Source organism: Hippoglossus stenolepis, chromosome 6 (genome assembly GCF_022539355.2).
Source record: "Hippoglossus stenolepis isolate QCI-W04-F060 chromosome 6, HSTE1.2, whole genome shotgun sequence".
Classification (NCBI taxonomy): domain Eukaryota; kingdom Metazoa; phylum Chordata; class Actinopteri; order Pleuronectiformes; family Pleuronectidae; genus Hippoglossus; species Hippoglossus stenolepis.
Genome location: NC_061488.1, coordinates 3,375,144 through 3,388,418, shown reverse-complemented (window position 1 = coordinate 3,388,418; position 13,275 = coordinate 3,375,144). Strand labels below are relative to the sequence as shown.

The 13,275-nt window shown below is 43.1% G+C and overlaps 1 protein-coding gene across 2 annotated transcripts; it reads left to right on the top strand.

Annotated features, from left to right (window-relative positions):
* Positions 1–1,838: 1,838 nt before the first annotated feature.
* Positions 1,839–12,840, top strand: klhl21 (kelch-like family member 21). 2 transcript variants are annotated; one of them, XM_035158307.2, is made up of 5 exons: positions 1,839–1,995; positions 6,857–7,940; positions 8,769–9,174; positions 9,718–9,790; positions 10,298–12,840. In XM_035158307.2, the coding sequence occupies exons 2-5, from the start codon at positions 6,890–6,892 to the stop codon at positions 10,625–10,627; spliced, it is 1,860 nt and encodes a 619-aa protein (XP_035014198.1). In that variant the 5' UTR covers positions 1,839–1,995; positions 6,857–6,889; the 3' UTR covers positions 10,628–12,840. The 2 variants fall into 2 exon arrangements, with proteins under 2 accessions (XP_035014198.1, XP_035014197.1); XM_035158306.2 differs by lacking the exon at positions 1,839–1,995 and adding an exon at positions 6,203–6,344.
* The last annotated feature ends 435 nt before the right edge of the window (positions 12,841–13,275 follow it).

The window sequence follows — 13,275 nt, the reverse complement described above, 5'->3', positions numbered from 1 at the left end:
TGATGGATTACCATGAAATTTCCATGAAAATGCTTCGTGGAACACAAAGATCCATCACTTAATGACGTCCAAACTGCAAATGTTATGACATTAACTTCTGTGCTGGAGCTCTGATAAAAAAAAGCCACGTTTGTATCTTCGCCTGCACTAAAAATAAATCGTCACAGATTATCGACGTAAAAATTTGCGCTTTGAATTCAGATGATTCCTGTGTGAAATAATAAATTCATCCATCAGGTATTCCCAGTCCCTTTGCACTCATGTGAACCAGCAGGACACTGACAGGTAATATCCACCGAGGCTTTCGCAATGTTTAATTCAATAAACTGCTTAAGATTCAGTCAGTGGAGAACAAATGTACGTCTGTGTACCTTCGCTGCTCATCCCTCAGAGAGGCATAATGGGGAGGCAAGAGAGAGAGGATGGCCTTGATTGTACAATAAGCGTGACCTGCTGTTGAACCCTCTCTGGCTTCACTTCACTGGCCACAGGCAGCGGAGATATGGGAGCTGCTGACAGACGTCTTCCACACAGGGGTCACTCTGACATTGTATAATGCTGCCAAATTAGGTAGAGGGTCCTCCACCAGGGATGCTGACATTTCATCTCACTTGACTGAGGTTTAACGATTACATTTTTTAACAATGACACTTAGAACTTTTCTTTGTGTAAATAAATAATAGCTGACAGTCTGGCTCTGGTAATAAAACCAGCCGACCAGCTCCTCTAATGCAGATGTGTGATACAGCCACAACATTAGATCAGAGCAATTTGTTGTTATGGTAACTTCCGTTTGCTATTATTGCTTCACATGCACTGTAATCAGGTTGCACTTGTAAAAGACAGCTCCCTCACAATGGCCCTCACTGTCCTTATTTGAATTTATGAGTTTATTACAACGTGGCTCGACAAAAAACTTCAGGTAGAATAGATTTATTTCAGTACTGCAGCGAATGGGAGGGAACAGAACAGTCGTCTGGGTCACTGTGAGTTATGTCAACAAGAGTTTCTCTCAAGGTTCAGAACACCAGAGACACTCCAACGCAAAACATAAAACATCTGATCTGAGGTGTTCCTGCCGAGGCCGTCGGACTCTCAGGTCAATCATCTGTGGAACATGAGGGTCAGACATAATATAATACATGATATTAAAGATATTAAGAGGTGTATAAGTCACAAGTTCCCTGATAATTAGAGTAATAATGGTATCATTCTTCTTTGTCTTCTTCTTCTTCTTATTTCTGTTATTATTATTATTACTAGAACTAATAGTAGTAGTGTAGTAATGATGGTATATCGTTCTTATTCATCTTTGTCTTCTTGTTTCTGTTATTATTATTATTCCTAGAAGTAGTAGTAGTAGTTTTATAGTAATAGTGGAAATATTATTATTTTTATTTGTATTATTATTACTAGAAGTAGTTGTACTAGTAATAGTAGTATAGTAATGATGGTATATCGTTCTTGTTCGTCTTCATCTTCTTCTTGTTTCTGTTATTATTATTATTATTATTCCTATAAGTAGTAGTAGTTTTATAGTAATCATGGAAATATTATTTTTATTTTTATTATTATTACTAGAAGTAGTTGTACTAGTATTAGTAGTAGAGTATAGTATATTAATCCTTCTTATACACCTTCTCATTGTTGTTTCTCTTGGAAATATTAATAATATTGTTATCATAAATGATATGAATATTATTAGTATTAGCAGCAGCAGTAGTAGTATAGTTATAATATAGATAACATTTATAATACGACTATTATTATGATCATTATTGTTGTTGTATAGAATCGTCCACTGCTGCTGCTGATATTTCCGACGGGCCGTGAAGGCGGCGCGTGTCGCAGGGTGTCATGGCGGACCGGAAGCAGCAGGAGATGAGGCCTCGGACTCTCACAGCCGCGCTTCAAACTTTCATTTCTCCTCCTTCCGTCGCTCGCCTCCTCTCGGTTCGCGGTGGAAACCTCCTCAGCGGCCGCAGATAAACTCAGGTCAGTTTCTAATGTCGCTGCTTCCTCCTGTCACCGACTCCCCGCGGTGACAGGAAACATCCGGAGCTCCGCACGAACCTGACGCGTCTTCATCATCATCTTCATCATCTTTAACATGATTTAACACTTGGAACAACAACCCGCAGCTTTATCTTCACATGTTGTTTACGCGTTATAAAGTGTGGCTAAAGTTCGTTAGCATCTTGGAAGTTAGCAAACAGTGTTTTTACATATAATAATAATAACCTTCAGAAGTCATGGTGAACATCTGGCTCTACATCTGGATTTGGGCCCAGCTGTGTATCTGACATATGGATGTTATCATGAAGCAAACATGGCTCCGGATGGTTTGAACAGTTTTTTATATTTGAGGCCTCGGAGGTTCATGTTTGTCTCGGGAGAAATTGTGAATAAAAAGTGGACCTAGTATAGAGCCCTGTGGTGCACCTTTTGTTAAAACTCATTAAGTTACAGTCATCAGCCACGTCAGCTCATGTTCTACCGCTGAGATCATTTCAAAACCAATTATCCAATTGGAAATTTCAGGAACTAGCAGATGACATTGTTGTGCAAATTAAGATTATAACTTTTCACCGTAACCATGCTAACGTCAAAGGAACAGAGATCTTTACAAGATTCCAGAACCAAATCGCTGGGACGTTGCCTTCCAATGAAAAGAATCAGTAGAAAACAACAAACACATATTTAAAAACAACAATGTTGAGGAAATGCAATGAAACGTGTTCATTAAGTTTTGTTGTGACCGGTCAATCGTCTTGTGAGCTTCTTTGAATGGTAATAAATGAATTGAGATTTAGTGTTTGTACCCAGAAACACCTGCTGCGTCCTTCGTTTGTGAAACTCAGGAGAAAGTCCGGACCCCGTTGTGCAGACATTCTCCAGACTTCATGTCTCTTATCTGAGGCTTGTTGCTTTTCGTGGGGGGGTGAGATGAGTGTGTGGTGTGTGGAGTCCGCGGTTGCCTTTTTATGGCCAGGCCGGGCTCAGCTGTGGAGAACCAGGGATTTGTGTCACTCTGATGTCTGCACTGGTCCCAGCAGCGACGGCAGAGTGAGCAGCTGTCTTACTGGGGTAGTTGGCGTACAAGGTGCTGAGTACTGCTCCGTTAAAGAAGTCACGTGATTTGACGTCCTTGTTATTGCAGGAAAAAGTTCGCATTTCAAACCTTTATGAAAGTGAAGTTTGAAGAAGGTCGTTCACAGTAGAGCTGTTTCACTGTGAAGCCTGTCTGTGAACTGTTGTAATTACAAGCTTGCACCAGTAAGGGGCATCAGTCGCACTGAGACAGAGACATGGAGAACACACTGTACACTGCACCAGCATGTAGAGAGATGGTGATTAACCAGTTCAAATGCACAGAGCAGCTCCCAGACATACCTAACGTACAGTCAGTGAATAGTTGGGACTGTTGGAAGCCAAACTGTGATTCAGACTCAGACCCTGCAGCCAGTAAACCAAGCCAACTTTTTTTCTTCCGTTTAAATGAAACAAGATGATGCTTTGTTTTTTTGTAATCTGAGTCTGTTGCCTTTGTATTTGTGCTCCGATATCTGAGGGTAAAGTTTTTACAGTTGTTTGCAGAACTCAGACAGATGCACCTCAGCCGTGTCCACCTTACAATGTGAAGATTTAACATCTAATCAGCAGATGAACTGATAATGAAATTTAATATCTTTGGGTTTTTAACTGTTGGTCAGACAATAGTAAAAATATGTTTAGCTCATCTTGGGCTGTAGGAAGTTGCCATTTCTCACTTTATACTTCTCAGTGTCTATTTGCAGTAGTTTCCGCATCTTCATTAGCAACATGGTTCCCGACTGAAGTCATCGACCCTCTCATCAATCTTTTCAAGGATTAGAACAAAATATACACCCACCAACCCTCCTCTCGAGTTAGAGACAGGATGTTACACATGAAACTGTACAAGTGACCTTCAGTAACTGAGCCGCAAGTAAACACCGGCTGAAAGACGCTGCAGAACCCTGAAGCTGCACAAACGTCTGTCCACCTGTTTATTCAAAGTTTGGTTAAACTCAAATCAAGTCACAGAACCATGAACTGGAGAATCAGCTTTCGTTGCCGTTGTTGTGAACTTAAGTTAGTGGGTGAGTGCGGGTTGACACACAAACGCAGGGACGGACTGGCGTTGCCAAATACATTTTTTAAGATATATATCGACAGATGTATCGGTATCAGAAATCGTTTACTCCCGGTGTCTGCGTCAGCCCCTAAAACGGGTCTGGCTCTACTTGTGACGAACAGCCTGCCTCCTCCATGAGTGTTTTTATCCAGAATATAGCCACAGGTCATGAGTTCATCTCCAGGGGAAGACAGACGTATACTGTTATGGTACCTGATGAAAGGGGGCTCAGAGACCCTGCCACCTATATGGTGAGCCTGTGCAGGTGGGTGGGGCAGATGTCTGGCTGTTACACTGCTCTCTCTGTGCTCCTCACTCATAGCTGTGGGATTGTTTCCACCTCTCCGCCATGTCCCTCCCTCTCACCTTCCCTCTGCCTCGTTCCTTTGCAGAGTATAAATGTCTTTTAGCTATTCCTGGAGCCGGTTGGTAAACATAAGTTGCTCAATAAACTCCTGCCTGCCGCACTTTGAAGCTCTCCTCATGTTTTATGTTTGTGATAATGCGGGGGGAAGACGAAGACCAGATGTTATTGTTGAATGACTGAGCCGCTTTCGTGGTAGAACATTTTTAGCATTTGTGCGCAGGACAGGGGTCGTAAGAAATCACTGAGACGACTGGGTGAAAGGAAAGCTCATCACTTCTATGTAAGGAAAAGCCATTATCCCTTCTAACATAAAGACGATCGCTTAAACACGAGTAAGGAAGATGTGTGTTTTTCCGTGCAGATCTGGGTTGTGAGGCCCTGTCTGTCCTTCACGGGGCAGTTTGATCCCTTAGAGCCGTGTGCACCGCTGCATTGTTGAACCCTGGTGTGGAATGTGTGCTAAGTCCTTTGGCCAGAGGACCGGGGGCCTTATTACAGCCCTTAAACAAATCTCTGTAAAGGGATACCTGTGTATTTTGAGAAGGGAATGATCATCTCCAAATGTTGACAAGAGGTTCGGATCGGCCGTTAAATTCAAGTCCCTGTGAAGTCAACCGGTGGTTTTTTTTTTAAAAGTCTGTTCAAGTGTTTTTTGCTTTTTTTCCTCCTGGCGATTTTACAGGAATGCAGACCTGAAATTGAATCCACAACACAAGGTCTGAATCCACTGTACCTCTCTGTAAGCTGCAACGAATTATATGAAGCTATAAATAGCAAGATTGCAGTATCGTATAAACTCTCTATCAGAACTAAAAACAGAATTTAGGGTCAGTTTTTTTTACGCAAACAGAAAAGAATCCATATTAGGGTTCATAAAATAAAAATATTCTGTAGTACGAGTGTTGATTTCAACATTTATGACGAGGGCTGCAACAGCTCATGACCCAAATATATTAATTTCAAAGCTTCAACTAGCAGCAGACTTCTCTAGTGACTCTACTGTTTTGATTATTGTATCAAAAAACTGTTGAGAAATAATTTTCTGCTGATTTAATTTACTAATTTCATAATCTGTAATCCAATATACTGTAGTTTAAGACGAGGACCAGCAACAAGCTCATATTTCGGAAGCTGTAACTATCGTATGTTTGGTGAGTTGACAGGCTAATGTTGGTTGTTCTCTTCCGAAAGGGGGTCATGTGATGGGAGACTGAAGAATCGTGACTCAAAAGACACAAACAGATTAGGAAGCTGTTGTGATTGTTTACATCATCGTATCCAAACATCTCTGTTTCTGCCCCGTCCAGACTCAAACGCAGCCTCGGAGTTTTCAAAATAAAACCGGGTCAGCACTCCACAGCGTTTCCAAACTTCTGGCTTCTCTGAAACTCTGGAGTAACGTGGACGCCAGACGTATCTGATGCATTTTCAAATGAAAACTAGCGTTCGTGTGGATGAAGCCTCGGACAGGAAGCTCTGTTTTTGCTCCGGATTCTTCTCGCTCCTCTCAATGACGACTTCCTCACACTGACTGACCACAGAGACATACCAGTAGAAACGGGGGGTGGGGTCTACACTCTCTCCACAGCGTCAGCTCACGGCATGTTAGGTGCTCTCCTCCCTCCCCCCCCTCCCCTCCCGTCCTCTGGAAATGGACACTGCTGGTGTATTTATAGACCCTGAGCACAAGCGAGCTCTCTTTCTTATACGCAAGTAAGGAGCTGGTCGAACTCTCCAGAGTCGGGCCGAGCTTCGCTGTTGAATATTCTAGTCTGTTGTACTCTGGGATTGTGTTTGTGAAACGTGCCTGGAGGAAGTCAGGTAGGGAGAGAGCAGCTTTTGATTTGAATTTCAGTTTATTCGAACCTATGTCCTGTAACATTGGTAAAACGTCGGCTTTAATGTCTCTGCTGTGATCGCGACTTGGCTTTTATTTGCTTTCAAGCATTTTATCTGGGATTGAAGGGGCAGATGTGAAAACTAATACATCTTTTGTTTTTGAACTGTGAAACTTTCTTGAATGAAATAACATTTTAGATATTTCTCATTATATTTAGCATTATAGACCACTGAGTTTCCATCAATTATCAGTTCTAATAATCAATTCATGAATGTTTGCTTCTCAGTTGTGAGAATTTTAATGTTGAATGTCAGAACAAGTGATTTGAAGTCTGTTTTGGCTTCAGGAAACAATTTTTCTGATATTTTATCGAACAAACTAATTATTAATCAAGAAAAAAATCTGCAAATGAATCGATAATGAAAGGAATTGTTAGTTGTAACATGTGGATTTGAACTTTGATGCATGTCTCTGGTGTTTCTCTGTCTCATAGATGAAATCTACGTTCTGATCACAACCACCAGAAATGGATCCACCAGAGAGAGCAGAGCCGGAGAAGCCCGTCCTGCAGACGCAACCGTCCACGCTGCCGTTCTTCGACACGGCTCACGCCTTCAACCTCCTTCGGGGAATCCATGAACTCAGAGCTGAGAGAAAGTTTTTCGATGTGACTCTTTGTGCCGAGGGCCGCGAGTTCCACTGTCACCGCACAGTGTTGGCCGCCGCCAGCACCTACTTCCGGGCCATGTTTACAGGAACGCTGAGGGAGAGCGTTATGGACCGAGTGGTTCTACACGAGGTGTCGGCCGAGCTCTTGGGTCTGCTGGTGGACTTCTGCTACACGGGGCGGGTCACCGTCACTCAGGATAACGTGGACCTCCTCCTGAAGACGGCTGATCTGTTTCAGTTTCCCTCGGTGAAAGAGGCCTGCTGTGCTTTTCTGGAGCAGCGGCTGGACATTTCCAACTGCTTGGAGATCCAGGACTTTGCGGAGGCTTTCGCCTGCAGAGAGCTGGCAACCAGTGCTCGCCGCTTTGTCCTGAAAAACATCATGGAGCTGGCGAAAGGGATGGACTTTGAGCGATTACCCTGGAAGCGCCTGCTTGAGTTTATGTCCGATAATGAGCTGGGTGTGGACAAGGAGGAGACAGTTTATCAAATAGCAGTGCGCTGGGTGAAGGTCGATCTCCAGCGGAGGCTACACTACTGGCCCGAGCTCCTCCAGCAGGTCCGACTCCCGTTCGTCAGGAGGTTCTTCCTGTTGGCCCACGTGGAGAGCGACCCGCTCGTCTACCTGTCGCCCACCTGCCTCCGCATGGTGAACGAAGCCCGCAGCTTCCAGTCCTGCGAGTACGACCGCCATGACAGGCCCTGCCACCGCATGCGGCCACGGCCATCCACGGGATTGGCAGAAATCCTGGTAGTGGTGGGAGGCTGCGACCAGGACTGTGATGAGCTGGTCACGGTGGACTGTTACAACCCCCAGACGGGACAGTGGCGCTACCTGGCTGAATTCCCTGACCACCTCGGAGGGGGCTACAGTATAGCTGCTCTTGGAAACGATATGTACGTGACAGGTAAGACGATCAATGACACTCAAACATCTTTCTAACACACTTTTCTACATAACACTTTGTTTGGGGAGTCCAGAGACAGTGTGGTTACAGTGGTTACAGTTGCTGTGTATGTTAGACTCTGTTCTGTGAAAGCGTCAGTCAGTACATTTCCACTCCTGTTCCTTCGTATTATGAATTGGTCGTCAGGCATGAGGGCTTATAAATAAACCTCCGGCTCTTTGGCTGGTGTGTGTGTGTGTGTGTGTGTGTGTGAGTAAGACGGGACATGATGTGCTGCCAGGACGGCAGTGGTGTCATCAATATCATCATCAGCATCGTTTTCGCTTGTGTTTCCCGCGAAACAAATCATCTGAGACCTTGAGTCAGAGATGGAAGGAGACTGATGATGAACCATACGATTAGCAGTTAGCTCACTGACTCAACAGAAATAACACATGATAACGTTACGTTTACTGGCAGATTGAGTCAGATTTCACCTTTTGATAGAGTTTATTTTGCACATTTAAGATGTCAGAGTTTCTGTTTTTGAAACTATCAGAAGCTACACTGACTTTTAACGGCAACAAATAAGCTTGAAGTATTAACTCCACCAAAACATCATGATTTTATTTAAAGCATATTCCCCTCTTGATGTTATTTTGTTTTCCTGTGAAAAGGGTTTTAGATTTACTTTGTCGATGATTAAATTTGATTTCAAAAAGTGCACACAGGGACCTCAGTGAAGGTAGACAACCTTTTTCTGGATTTAGTTTTGTTTATAGTACATATAACAGCGAATAAAGATATTTTTCATGCCACTTGTAATGGCTTCATACCTGTGTCTGTCAGGCGGCTCCGACGGCGCTCGCCTCTACGATGGCGTGTGGCGCTACAAGTCCAGCGTCAACGAATGGACCGAGGCGTCGCCCATGCTGAAGGCCCGCGAGTACCACAGCTCCTGTGTGGTGAAGGGTCAGCTCTACGTGGTGGCGTCGGACAGCACCGAGCGCTACGACCACGCTGTGGACTGCTGGGAGGCCTTACCCGCCATGCTGCACCCCATGGACAACTGCTCCACCACCGCGTGCAACGGACGCCTGTATGCTATCGGCTGCCTGACCGGAGAGGACACCATGGCCATCCAGAGCTACGATTCAGACACCAACCGCTGGTCCATGGTGAACTGTGGTCAGCTGCCTCCGTGGTCCTTCACACCGAAAACTCTGACCCTCAACGGCCTCATCTACTTTGTCAGGTCAGATGTAAACAGATTTTTTTACAGTTTCACATCGTTCCCTAATTTCTCTGGAACCTTCCTCATGGTTTTATAAAGAGTGGCTCATATTGTGTTATTAATTAAGAGAAATGCAGAAAGTACCCGCTTGTTATAATAAAACATTTTATAACATGGTGTTTGTTTGCAGAGTGAGTACTTAAAACTTGCCCTTGAGGTAAATTTGGTTGGTAAAACTATTTAATACATTTACTGCTTAAGTAGGGTTTGAAGTGCTGGACCTTTTCTTGTGTTTACATTTTCCTTCTGGTAGTTTTACTAATGTTTAATGTCTTTTTGGATTTCTTATTTACATTCTAAAGTCTGTTATGTCAGCACCACGATACTTTGGGTTATATGAGCTTTTTTATTTATTACAATACAAGATTACAGACTTCCTCACACGCAGTAAACCTGAGGATATACTTGATTATTGTTGATTAGATGTGACTAGTTCAATATTTAGCATTTGAATCGTGGGTTGTTTTTGTCAGTGGCTTGACTTTGGTGTGTCTCTATTTGTAGGGATGACTCAGCGGAGGTGGATGTTTATAATCCCCAGAAGAACAAGTGGGACATGATAAGTCCTATGACCCAGGTTTGTATTTCACACCATGTGTTTTTCTGCTTTCGTTCTTCATGAACAATCCCGTCGTGATCTCTCTGCGCCATAAACAGACGCGTCAACATCTCCAAAGATGGTGATGAACACGCACATGAACACAAGTGATGGATGAGTGAATGTGGTCAATTATATCAGCTTGGTTGTTTACTTTAAATCTATTTGAATATATTGAGATTGCGCACAAGTTTTAAATGTTTCCTTTAACCTCCAGTTGGTTTATTTATCTTTTTTTCTACCACTTCTTATTTTATTTTACTCGTATCTATATATTTAACCAGCTTTTTGTTATTTTTCAGCATCAGTTTTTTGTTTTGACACATTTTTAATCATTCACATACTGATTATTTTCCTAAAGCAAGAACATCTGATTTATGCTCATGATAATAGTGTCTAGTTTCATATTTTTACACCAAAACTGATGAAAGCAAATAAAAAAACTAAATAAAAGTGAATTTATTTTTCATATCGTTTTTCCCCCAGGTCCACGTTGGAGGAAGCGTTGCAGCCCTGGGCGGTAAACTGTTTGTGTCCGGTGGCTACGACAACACGTTTGAGTTGTCCGATGTGGTGGAAGCCTTCGACCCCACCACCCGCACGTGGGCCCTCGCCGGACGACTACCTCAGCCGACCTTCTGGCACGGCAGCGTCAGCATATTCCGCCAGTTCATGCCCCAGGTGTCCAGCGCGTTCCGACCTACCGACGCGCCCGAGATGACCGCCATTCACCTGCACCGCCACCAGCGTCACCAAGCGCTCCACAATCTGAACAACAATATCAACCAGAACCAGGACGTGAACCCGGCGCACTGAGTTTGGACCTTGATGCCCTCTCACATGTTTTCAGTCTGTTCTCCCTCAACGTGCCATCATAGGCTGACTGTGAATCACATGGTGAAGCTGTTTAAGGCAGAAGAGACGAAGGAGAAGAATCCACCCGAGTGCGAATCTGTCGTAGTGACAATCATGTCTGTGACTGGATGAAGAACAGAAAGGCCCGTTTCTTAGTCGTGTTCACAGGGAAACCGTTCTGGTTGGTTCCTGTAGAAGCAGAGGGAAGTGTCTGTGTGCTGCTCATACAGGGAGGTGGGGGAGTTTCTTTCCCAAAGTCATTATCCTTTAAGTTTTTCTCTTGTAAAACTGAAACATACTGTGTGGAAACACTTTAAATTTACGGCTGAAACAATTTATCGCTCAAGCTTATTTGATAATCATCTTCATTTTCTACTATAAAATGTGTCCCAGAGGATCCAGCATCTGTGTTTTACAGCGTACGACAAAACCCGAACATTTGAAGACGACACCTTCGGCTCGAGAAAACTCACATTTTTCTCAATTTACAGACAATTAGCAGAACGTCAGCAACAAGAGTGAAACAAACTACTTTTATCTGAATGGTTTTTTTTAAATAGCATCCTTTATTTTTAGAAAACCATGAGTCTGGTTAACTGCCCCCTTCCTTTGATGAAGAGCAGTAAAGCAGCTGCTTCTCTTTAGTTTTTATTCGGGAACTATCAAGCACCGTCTCCCACGCGGTGGATGAGAACATCTGTGAGTCAGCAGCTGATCACTGTGGAATTTATTTTTCTACAAACGCATTAAATTTTAATTCTAAATGCACACAAGCATCAAAGTGAGTGTTTACAAGCCTGTTGAGGCGTCAGAGTGAAGTCAGACAAACGGCCTCCACTGATGTGAGTCTGTTGCATGTGAAGACTTCGAGATATGATCGATCAGTCACTTGCATAACAAAACTCTGACTCTCCAACTGGTCGAGTAGCATTGTGGGTAATGAAGGCGCCAGGTCAATCTTTATCCTTTTAATCAGTCCAGAGTCCGACTGTTCCTTCAGGGGAATATTATTTAACCGTGCTTCACCCGGAGGAGAAGCTAAACGTTTGCCCAGACACAACAACAATCTGTCTACATTCCAAAAAACGGCTGCGATCACAATCGATATTTAGCACTAAACAGACAAAAGGCTTCATCGGATGTGTTGACATGTGAGAGCAGAAATACCAGAGAGTTGTCTAATCCAACGAGTGATGATGAGGCTGCACCCCCTTCTTTAGAACCACCAGCAGGATGTGCATGAAGTATTTTCCTAAAAAATTGTATTTATGATTTTTTTTTTATGGATGCATTTGTGCTAGAACAAGAGCAGTGAAACTAGTGAAGGGTCGGCGCTCTCAACTGGAAATCCAATCTGTGCTCTTGTGTAAAATAACGTTTGCTTTAATGGAAAATTGTAATTTTGTGTGTTTCCATAGAACGTAGTCGTACGACGGCCATTTTCCTCTGACGTCACTCTCAGGGTGGGAAACGCAAATACTGTTATGAACAGTTAAAATTCAGCCACTTTAGTATTGAATGGAGTATTTAAAATATAGCATTATATTACCAGCTTGATTCCTTTGCATCTTATTTCCCATCTCTCCCTCTGCTCGTCAGTGCCTCTGTCGATTCAGCCCCTCCCCCCCACCCACCCCCACCCCAGCATCCACCTGTAGGCTCCGACAGGGGGATTATAAATATCTGCTCATCACTCCCCTTTATATTAAAGTTATCTAATCTCGGGAAGTGAAGAACCAAAATCTAATTGTTCTGCTGCTGCAATAAACATTTGAAACATGAGTTGACGGACTGACGTGCGTTTATATGATTTATAAACCTGGATCACAGCAGTTCAACTTTATCAGAACAGCATCTGAGCTTCACACCTTCAGCGTGACGTCAGAGGAACATCATCGCAGCGTGACGATGATCTGTGCTGTTGTTATATCTTATAGTTTTCATACAGGTTTGTGTTGTTGAATCAGTTTTGTAAATATAGTATATTCTTACCCTTTCTGTGTTTCTGTAATGTTTACAGTGTAGTTACCATTCGTGAAACTGCAGGCAGACCTGAGAGTTTATTTTGCTGAGTCACTCGAGTTGTGCGATGAATACGGATGTTCACTTCTATAAACTACGGACAGAAGCTGTGGCAGAGTGTGAGAAGTCAATAAAGGTTTTTTTTTTATGAATTTCAAACGTATGCTCATGTTTTTGCCCATAAAGCTTTAATCATAAACCTGCGTGTTAAATGATTCACACAATGTTTTGACATCTGTAAACCAGGAGCATCTCCAATCAACAGCTGCACGATTTAAATCTCCATCTTAACTCAATTAATACAGCATCATTGTTTTATAGTCGTCCTAGAACAGAACAGGTTGTTGTGCCTGTCGGCTCGTTCATACGTCAGATGGATAATTTGCCAAATCTTAAATAAATTAATGTTTCATGCAAAGAAAAGCGCTTCATGGTGCGACTAGTTGCCAGAAACCCCACCGGGCACCTTTGATGACATTTTGGAAAATAAGAAAATCTGTTACCCTCATCTTTTACCCTCATCTAAGTCAAATGAAAATGAAATCCACCTACAGGCTCATTGAAAACCACAATGTTGTTTAGTCCAT